General features: G+C 46.6%; 1 protein-coding gene across 1 annotated transcript; it reads right to left on the bottom strand.

Annotated features, from left to right (window-relative positions):
* Positions 1-230: 230 nt before the first annotated feature.
* Positions 231-5334, bottom strand: LOC124159757. Its single transcript, XM_046535669.1, has 2 exons — positions 4938-5334; positions 231-4891 (listed from the first exon to the last, which is right to left on the bottom strand). Exons 1-2 carry the CDS (start codon positions 5332-5334, stop codon positions 231-233), a joined length of 5058 nt encoding a protein of 1685 aa, XP_046391625.1.
* Positions 5335-11000: the final 5666 nt, after the last annotated feature.

Raw genomic sequence — 11000 nt, 5'->3', positions numbered from 1 at the left:
TCCGTACTGTCCCTTCGAGAGCGGACTGTAGACTGCCAAGAAAAAAAAGGAAGTCCACCCTCCCGCACTCAGCGCCCAGGAACGGCCCGCCGGCCAACCGCACCAACACATTCAAATATGCGGCGGGAGACGCACTCCCCAAACATTCCGCCCGCCTCGTCTGAAGGACGAAAGAATTGTCTGCAGTGCACAGGGAGCAGTGCGCCCGCCATGATCGGCCGGTATCACGGCTACTGTCCCGCTGGCATTGGCAGCGGACTGAGTCTCACGATCGGACGTTGCAGCGTGGTATTCGCCATTTTCACTGTTACCACGCGAACTAATCCATCCGATCCAGGATGAACCTCGGTTATGCGGCCCAATGGCCACTTGGAAGGTGGGTAGCGGTCGTCTCGGACGATCACGAGCTGTCCTACAGTGAAGTTTTCCTTTGGATCACGCCATTTGGTCCTCTGCTGCAGGTGGTGAAGGTACTCTCGTGACCAGCGTTTCCAAAAGTTCAGCTGCAGCCGTTGAAGAAGACGCCATCTGGATAAGCAATTACCTGAAATATTGGGACACTCAGGTTCTGGAATTAGAAACAAAGTACCACCAATTAAAAAGTGGGCTGGGGTCAGAGCATTTAGGTCATCTGGATCAGAGGACAATGGATGGAGAGGTCGGGAGTTGAGACAGGCCTCAATTTGAATGAGAACTGTTGAGAACTCTTCAAACGTGAGGGTATGTTCACCAACTACTCTGAGAAGGTGATGTTTCGTTGACTTTACCCCAGCCTCCCATAGACCACCAAAATGTGGAGAATTCGGTGGTATGAAAGACCAACTTGTTCCATCATTGGCCAGGACTGAAGCAACTTCAGCGTAGAAATCCGAAGCTGCGCCGAACATCCTCCGCAGTTCCTTGGCGGCCCCTTGGAAAGTGGTTGCATTGTCGCTGTATAGCGTGCGGCAAACACCTCGACGTCCAGCAAAGCGTCGATAGGCAGCCAGGAACGAGTGAGTTGTGAGGTCGCTGACGGCTTCCAGATGAATTGCTCGTGTAGCAAAACACACGAACAGTGCTACATAGCCCTTGTATGAGCGATGTCCTCTGCCTTTGGTAGTGCGCAGGTAAAATGGGCCTGCGTAGTCGAGTCCAGCTACACTGAAGGGGCGTGCTGGTGTCGTCCGCTCTGCAGGAAGGTCGCTCATCAGCTGATAGCCGAAGCGTGGTTTTGCACGATGACACATCACACACTGCCACGTGAGTTTTTTAACAAGTGCCACGTCCCCCAGTATCCAAGTCTGGCTCCGTAAAATATTGAGGGTAAGGGTAGGTCCGCCGTGAAGCGAGGAAAGGTGAGCAAATTGGACTAAAAGTTGGCTTAGATGGGATCTTTTAGGAAGGATGGATGGGTGTTTAGCAGAAAATGAAAGAGTGGAATTTTTTAGACGACCCCCTACACGAAGAATACCGTTTTCGTCCAGAAAAGGCTTCAGGCCCCGTAGCGGATTACGCCTGGGCAGAGGCTTGCCCGCTCGTAGTAATTTCAATTCCTCAGAAAAGGCAAACGATTGTGCTAGCTGGAGCACCTTGCAACGAGCGGCAGCGAGCTCGCTAGTTGACAGAAAGTTGGTATTAGGAATCCGTGATCGTTGACAGCGTGCAATGAATCTTAGGCAGTAGGCCATAACTCTAATCAGCCTGGTTATCGAAGAGAACCGTTTCAATATTGCATTCTCTTCTGCAGCTTGAACGACGAATAGTTGAGGAACAATGACAGGTTCAGGTTGTCTTGGCCAATTTTCCTGGGTAGATAGCAGCCATTCTGGTCCTCGCCACCATAGAGATGAATTTATAAGAGCATCAGGGTCTATGCCTCGACTTGGGAGGTCAGCTGGATTCTGCTCTGAAGATACGTACTGCCACACAGCAGAAGGCAGCTCAGTTTGTATAAATGACACCCTATTTGCAATGAAGGTTTTCCAATAACTAGGATGCTTTCGCAGCCAGGCGAGAGTTACCTGGTTGTCCGACCACGCGAAGACTGGTAGCGACGAGAATGCTTTTATTTTCTGCAAATGATTGACCAAACGAACAAGAAGTGCGGCTCCGCAAAGCTCCAACTTTGGTATTGTTATAGTTTTAACAGGGGTAACCTTGGATTTTGCGGCGAGAAGAAATACTCGACATTGATTTGCGTCGTCAAGTACACGTAGATAAATTGCCGCAGCGTATGCTCTCTCCGATGCGTCTGCAAAGCCGTGAAGCTCGCATCTTGAGGTCGGCGTCGTTTGCAGCCAACGATCAATTCGCAGCTTCGAAAGTCTAGGAATTGCATTGAAATAGTTAGTCCATCGAACCTTAATATCCGTAGGTAATGGTGTATCCCAACCTATCTTTAAAATCCACATATCTTGCATGAGTATTTTTGCGACGACAGTGACTGGAGCGACCCAGCCCAGTGGGTCAAAGAGACGCGTCATCTTGGAGAGCACCGTCCTTTTAGTGAGAGCCATAGTGTGGATTTCTGTTACTCGCAGGTTAAATCCAAACAGGTCAGCTGTTGGCTCCCATATAAGGCCAAGAGTTTTTATAGGCTCCTTTGAGTCAATAGATTTTTCATCTGCTCCCGAAAAGATGTCATCGACGTAAGAATCCTTGCGAAGGCTGGCAGCTCCGAGAGGAAACCGGTGCTCCTCATCTTCGGCGAGTTGAAGAAGGGAACGCATCGCCAGAAATGGTGCGCAGGCTGTGCCATATGTGACCGTGGTGAGCCGGTACTCCACCGCTGGGGTGTTAGGATGCGGTCGCCAGACAATTCTTTGCAGGTCCTGGTCAGCAGGATGTACCCATATCTGACGAAACATCTTTACAATATCAGCGGTAAATACGAAGCGGTGACGTCGCCAGTTGATTAGCACCAGCCCGAGGTCCTTTTGCAGAGGAGGACCAGATAGAAGAAAATCGTTCAGACAGTAGTGCTGTGAAGTACGGCGAGACGCATCAAACACAACTCGGAGCTTCAACGATGGGGTATGAACGACAGCATGATGAGGTAGGTACCAAGCCCGCTTTATCTGTGAATCGGAAGTTGGAACCTTTACCATATGCCCAAGTTCCTCATAAACCTTCATGAAGTCTCGGTAGGCAGCGGCTATCTCGGGCTCCCGAACGAATCGTTGCTCAGTCGACGCAAGTGAACTAAGAGACGTTCGACGAGTCTCCTCTACAGTTACAGGAAGCTCTGATACGATTGGAAGCTGAACGATATATCTCCCGTCCGACCCACGAGAGTGAGTATCCTTGAAGTGCTGCTCACATCGCTCATCCTCGGGGCGCAAAGTTCTCGTGGAGGGAGGAACTTCTTCTACTTCCCAAAATCGCTGAAGATCTTCCAGCAGATTCTGTACAGCCTCGCAATGCAATGAGACGAGAGACCGTCTTGGAGTGGATCCCGCCCGCCGTGACTCGCTCCCTACAGTTGGTCCCGAGATGACCCATCCAAGAGCAGTGTTCTGAGCGATGATCTGTCGGTGAGGGAATCTTTGCAGGCCTTGGCGTAGTAATAATCCGTAGACATCTGCACCAAGGATGAGGTCGATGGTCTCAGGCTTATAAAATAATGGGTCAGCCATCTGCAGATTGGAGAACAAAGACAAATCTGTCTCAATTATCTCTCTTGTAGGTAGTTGATTCGTGAGCCGCGGTAGTACTAATGCCTTAACTTCAAGGCAGAAAGATGGTGAATAAACGGAATACAGTGAGAGTTGAACGATGTTCAGTGCAGTGCCAGCCTCAGCTGCGCCGATTCCTGACAGAGGAATCTGCGTTCGCTGGCGGGGTAAATGAAGAAGCTGTGCTAAGGCCTCGGTAATGAAGGATACTTCGGAGCCGTTGTCTAACAGCGCCCGAGCTTGTACTTGGACCCCTCGAGGACCCGTGACCAGTACCTGAGCCGTAGCAAGAATTACGGAGTGGATTGGAGCAGCCACGTTGGCCGTGAATGTGTTTACTGCTATGCCATTTGCCTCAACAGGAGACTTTAATTGAGGTTCAGCCTCAGTATCTTTAGCAGCACCCACATCGTTGCCAACCGTTACAGTATGTAACAAAGAATGATGTCGTCCACGACAAGTGACACAGCGCTTAACAGACTTACACTCCTTGAAGCGATGACGACCCAGACAGTTGAAGCAGAGGTGCAATTTTCGAGCCTCATCTCTTCGTTCAACAGGAGTCTTTTCTAGGAAACCGGAGCAGAAGGCTATATAGTGGTCCATTGAGCATATAGGGCAATTACGGGTGCTTGTGGAAGATAGTCGCTTAGTCTCAACGTGAAAAGACTTCGCCCCAGACGAGGAAAATTTGGGCGTCGTGTTACTTCCTTTGTCCCAACTCGTAAGAGGAGCTATCATCTCTAAGGCACGGATACGACCCTCGAGAAACTCTACGAGCTCCCTAAAACTGGGAAATAAGTTTGGATTCGCTTCACTATTTGGTGTGAGATTACTCAACCGGTCCTTGGTGTTCAGGTGCGACTCCCATGACTTTCGCGATTCTTTATCCAAACGCTGAGCCGTGATGAAGACAAGCCAGTCGTCCCATGTTGCCACTGGACGACCCAGGTTCTCTCGCGCTCGAACCACCTGAATCGTTCGGTCAACTAACGTCCGCAATTCCGATGCTGACTCCTTCATCATCTTTGGCAAATTCATTAGAGTAGACAGATGAGTATGCAAGCACAGTCGTGGATTACTGTACCTGGCTTTCAGGGCCTCCCAGGTCGGTTTGTAGTTGGCGTCCGTAACAGAGATGTTTTTTACAAACTCCGCTGCAGAATCCTTTAGGCACATCTTTAAATATTGCAACTTTGTAGCAGGAGAAAATCGATGTTCTCCGTCCACTATTGCTGTAAATAGATCGCAGAACGATTCCCAATCCGCAAATGTACCTACCCGAAAAGCTCGGCAACGTTGTTCTCGGAAGCTGAATGGGAAGTTGGAAATTAGCGAGATCGGCCTGATCAGCTCCACCTTGTCCAGATGATGTCGTAGGTACATCAGGTAACTGGGCGAGCATGGCTTCCAGTTCAGCGCACGTATCATAATAAATCTCCTCCGTCTTCTCATATTGTCCATCCACTAAATAACGCTCCTTCGACACGTCTTCCCGCGTCACCAGCTCAAAGTGCGTGGAAGTGTAATCGTTCCAATACTGCTTAAGTGAGTCGATTCTACTCTGAATGGCTTCCTTAGTGATATTTGCAGCGCCCTTCTTTTTTAAATTCGGCACTAACCTAGTAATTGCACGATCCCGTTGTTCCTGCTGCGCAATCAGTTGCTTCGTCGTCATAGACATAATGTTTACTAGGATCCTGACGGGTAGCCAGTATTGAAGTAATGCTCAAGACGAAGATGTGGGATAGTAAACTATTAAAGTACTTAGCGCCTAAAAGTGCGCAAAACAGACGAGTAACAGCCCCGTAAGAAACTTCGCAAACCAGGGCGTGCAGCGCACAGCTGATTTCGCGAGAGGAGGGAGGATAGGGAGTCAGTGGGAGAAGAGAGGGGAGAGACAGACAGCGAGGTGAGGGGAAGTATAGCACGCTCATTCGCGGGGGAAGAGGAGTAGAGGCTTTTGCGAGAGGAGGGAGGATAGGGAGCCAGTGGGAGGGGTGAGGTACGCAGTCCACCATCCAAAAGTTTGGGTATGGGTTAACTCACTGTGGCGTGACGGAGCGACGGCACGAAGTTCACAGGCACCTCCCCGGTCGAATGGCAGTGTAATGCTCACTGTAATTCACAATTGTTCCTCTGCAATTGTAGCCTCATGCAGTACTTATCACACAGTCGCGAATAAACAGGGATCCGGCCCGAAGGACCATTTGTTCAGTGGGCCAATGGTTTATTCGCGACAGATACAGAAATTTCCACACTTTCTTTCCTCTTTCCGCACTCTCTTTTCCGTACTGTCCCTTCGAGAGCGGACTGTAGACTGCCAAGAAAAAAAAGGAAGTCCACCCTCACGCACTCAGCGCCCAGGAACGGCCCGCCGGCCAACCGCACCAACACATTCAAATATGCGGCGGGAGACGCACTCCCCAAACAGCTAGCAAAGGACGTTTCAGCGAATAGATATTATTACCATCCTGATAATTCTCCGTCCTTGTGAGCATATTGGTGGGAATCAAATTTCCAATCGAAATTCAAACAATACGAACTTGAATCTTGAATTTTCCTATTGAAGCTCGTCGCCTGAGAGTTGAACCAATTGGACTTAAGCCACAGGCTCACGATGCTGTCAAAACCAATCAGAAAATAAAAGATTTTCGTTGGAGACTCTTTTGACCACCCACCGTACAGTCCTTGCATTGCACCTAGCGACTACTTCCTCTTCTTGCACCTGAAAAAGTGGCTCGAGGAACAACATTTCGAAATCGAAGAGGAGATCAACGGCGTTGTCAATAGGGTAGTTTCCTTCATCAAAGAAAACGAAAGGTATTGATTGCGATTCGTTACCCACCATTAGTGTATTCATTATATACAAATTATTTGGTTTTAGAAATCCCAGTGTAGACGAATGGCAATGGTCAATTTTAACCGCATTTGAAAAAAGCCAGATTGGCACCCATGCGATGCCACTCCACCTGGCGTCACAGGGGCCTAGTTTATATACGAGTAGATAGGCGTTTTACATCGTCTTAGATTACCAATACATGCATGAGGCACAGAGCTCAGGGAAACATGTCTTAGTATTCACCTATTAAAACTGCCCAAGGTCGGAAAGTTTTCCTCGTTTGATAGGGTATTAATAATCCTTATTTTAGCCAAGCGCTACCTGCTAGCAGCCTGCATCGCAGCGAAGCACATACCGTCGCCCTAAGGTCACCTCCTACGGCGACAGCGGGAAACAGAGTGACGTCACACGGGGTTTTCCCAGCATTCTTACTTAGGCGTCGCGTTTTCGCGCGTTTGAAAACTTTCACTTTTCATTTAATCGTGAAAAATAGATGTCGTCATTTAAAAATCTAAAATCGTGAAATGCGTACTCCAGGAGTAATAATCTTTCAATTTAGGCAATAAAAAAATAAAAGGATCCACCCTATTGGTTCAACTTTCAGGCGGCGAGCTTCCATGCAGAGGGGTTAAAGAAGCTGGAATAGCGGTACGAACAATTCTTAGAATTGAACAGCGATTAGGTAGGGAAGTGAAGTGGGTTTGTAACCAACTAAAAGTGTCAGTGAAATTATCAGTTGCTGTAGTGTAATAGTTGGCGTAATGAGCTGCGGATGCGTAGGTCACACGTTCTGTTCTCCCAGATGTTATTTTTTACTTCCACTTCGATAGTCCTGAAATTGTTTTCTTCTTCAACATCAGAGTACCTTCCCGCCTCACCCTTTGTACCTCTTTACTCCATATTCCTACACTCAGGCTATCTGTAATTAAGCGCTATATATTCCATGCATAGGCGCCGACTCCATGGGGGCTGAGGGGGCCCGAGCCCCCTCAAAAATCCGTTAAGGTGTGAGGAAAAAATGTGTCAGGCTTGTAGATTTTCCCCGGAGTGTCCAGATATCGTGATTCGAGTGATCAGGGTTCTAATGTTGATCATATGACTCTTCTAAATTGCTTATAAAACTTAAAACTCACTACTTATAAAATTTCCGGGGGCAAGATACCCGGTTTGGGCCCCCCCAATATTTTTTGTAAGTCGGCGCCCCTGATTCCATGGACTTTTCTCTCCTAATTAATTCTCTCCCGGGTGATATTTATCCGTTTTTTTTCTGACAATTAAAAATTTTACTCACCAGGCATCAACATATTTAACTCATGAATGACTATATAACTGTTTAAATTTTTGTTGTTTTCGTTTTTTGTTTGGGTTAAAATTCTAATAAATAATTAATTTATTTAATTATTTAATATTAGTTGTTATAAGTACATTATAAATTGGTAGTCTTGCTGTATGTGTACCTCTTTATTAAAATAAAAAATAAATAAATGTGTTACATATGAGTTTATTTTTTCCTGTGATCAAAACGGCCATTTGCTTTATGAATATGCCTTGTGCATAAAGCGACCCAGGTTTTGATGAGTAAGTATCATCATCACGTGTAAATCATTATGTATTATCTTAGTATTGCAACTTAGCTACCTAACGGAGGAAAAGATGAGTTTTGAAACAGACGGCAGAATAGGGGAAGAGGATGGATAAAGATATTCGTCTATGAGTGTGTTGTCCTTGTTATTAAAAATGGAAACCCATCCTTTTCCCCTATTCTGGCGTCCGTTTTAAAATCCATATCTTCCTCCGTGAATGATGAATATAGTATGGATTGACCGTGTAAGTAACGAGGAAGTGCTAAGAAGATGGGAGAAAACAGAAACCTCCTAAAAACCTTATGCAGAAGAAGGGACAACTTAGTTGGCCACATTTTTTGGCATGATGGCTTGATGAAAACAATCGTAGAAGGTGGAAGGGAAGCAGGGCAAGGGACGGCCCCGAATGAGTTACATAGGACAGGTTATAAAGGATTTAAAAGAGAAGAAATACGTCGCAATGAAAAACTAGCGGATACGAGTGAGCAGGGGCGGATCCATGATTTCTTTCTGTGGGGGGGGGGGGGCACAAATATACCCCGTAATACAAAACGAACGCAAAGATAACGAGACCGTATTAAAAATCTTGCATATTTTTTAAGGGTCTGGGGGGGAGCACGTGCCTCCTTGCTCCCCTTCTTAGATCCGCCTACGGAGTGAGGAATGGAGAGCTGCATCAAACCATTCTTATAATTTTTGACTAATCATGATGATGATGATGATCTTTCTCCGTTAGGTAACCAGGTTACATTAATAAGATAGATATCCTGCACGCTCGCTTTATGTAAAAAGGAAGTGATATGTATACAAGTCAACTAACCAAGAAACCTTACAATGGAATACCACACAGTACACCAACGGATGAAGTTCGCCATGAAAAAATATTTGACTTAGCCAGGATTCGAACCCGGATCTCCCGATTGCCTGTCAGGTGTGTTAACCAGTTACACCACCAAGCCATTTTATCTGAGTCAACTTCGGGATGGGTTTTACCGAACAAGATGTTGACGTCACAAGTCCACACTGTGGCGCATGTGGCGAGGGTCGTGCTTACTAAGCCACTGTCATGTCGGGCCTCGCCACATGTTTCACAGTGTGGACTTATGCAGTGGCGCCGACTCCATGGGGCCTGAGGGGGCCCGAGCCCCCTCAAAGATTCGTTTGGGGGGGCGGAGCCCCCTCAATAATTCAAGAAAATAATTATGTTATATTATGCTTTGTGAAATCACAAAAATATATTGGTAATTTTTATTTCCCGTGTTTGACGAAAGTTACCTTTTAAAATAAATTCAACAATGTGTTAAAACAAATAATTATAAGGTTAAGCAGGCTAACTGAATCAGGTGGTGTGAATCATGATAGTGTTTCGGTGCTACGACACACTTTGAATTTAACCTCTACCCGGGGCAAGAACTCGGATATGGGCCCCCCCAATATTTTTTATAAGCCGGCGCCCCTGGACTTATGATGTCAACAACTTGTTCGGTAAAACCCATCCCGAAGTTCGATCTGAGAAGATGGCTTGGTGGCGTAACTGGCTAACACACCTGACCGGCAATCGGGAGATCCGGGCTCGAATCCCGGCTAAGTCAAATATTTTTACATGGCGAACTTCATCCATAACTTTGCATCCGTGCGCGTGACTGCGTACAAAGTCACTTGTTCCTGCAGTGCTTTGAATTCCACACAGTTGAAAATGAGATGGTGATTTTTATTGTTTGTATCTTATTCTGGGTATGTGCCTGCCTCCTGGAAGATGCTAGTGGGCTTGGGCCCCTCGGTTTGGGCCAGACTGTTTCACAGTGTTCTCCCATTGTCGGCCCGGCCGTTCTATTTCGTCGTGACACCCGGTGGCGGGCAAGGTGACCGCCGCTCCGCGCTCCACTGCCGCACCCATTCGTTTTAATTAAACCGGGCCGATTGGTGCGGTCGACCGCGGCGCGGCCCTCGTGACAACACGTCTCCGCGCTCGTCCTTCCGGGTGCGGAAAGGGTGGCGCCGCTTGCCCTCACCCCATGCTACAACCCAGTCTCCCTATCAGAGAATATATGAATATTCATGAGGGAGTGTTTTGATTCACGCGAGTTTTTCTCTGTACCACGGGTGAAGTCACCCAGCGCACTGATTTCCTCTCTGAATGATTTTACCTTTACCTTTTACGCTTCGTGCTTGTTTGAAATACTCATCACGCCTGATATTTGGGATGATATTTGACTTACGCGCCTGAAATTTGGGATGAGAAATTTATTTTAATGTGATACTTGATTGGGTTTTTGGATTATGCGCTATATGCATGCCATATATTCGCGTGTATATATTCGATTGTTTCATTAAGAATAAGGTAATCTTTGAAGATTAAGCTATTTTTCCTCGCTTATGGCTTGAATTTTTATTTAACCTACCTTCTTTTGTCGTCTTGAACGCAATAATGCTCAGACTGCTGAATGGCTTTGTAAACTCCAAGAAAATATTACCCATCTTTTTCATCGTTTCATTTGGTAACTACTTCCAAGTGTTGGTTCTACATCATCTACATCTACATAATACCCTGCGAGCCACCTATAGGGTGTTTGGCAGGGGGTGACCAATCACCAACATGCAGCATGCAAGAGGACCGCCACATGCACACCACACAGTCAAAGAAATATTACGCACACTAGAAAAATGTACATGCTTATTCATAAAAAAATTGCTAATGGTTAGTAATTCTTAGAGCAAATACATGCAAGGTTAGAACTACGAAAAAACATGCAATGGGTGATCCTAGCGAGCGTTGCCATTAATCCTTTCAATTGAGACATCATTGCTATCCTTATCATCCCAATGTAGATCTTGTACATTGATTGCATAACGTTGTGATGTATGGATTGTTCTGTCCGGCGAACAGATGCTGTTTATTAGAGCATGGTTTAACAACCG

Source organism: Ischnura elegans, chromosome 5, assembly GCF_921293095.1.
Source record: "Ischnura elegans chromosome 5, ioIscEleg1.1, whole genome shotgun sequence".
NCBI classification, from domain to species: Eukaryota; Metazoa; Arthropoda; class Insecta; order Odonata; family Coenagrionidae; genus Ischnura; species Ischnura elegans.
This window is presented reverse-complemented; position numbering and strand designations above follow the sequence as displayed.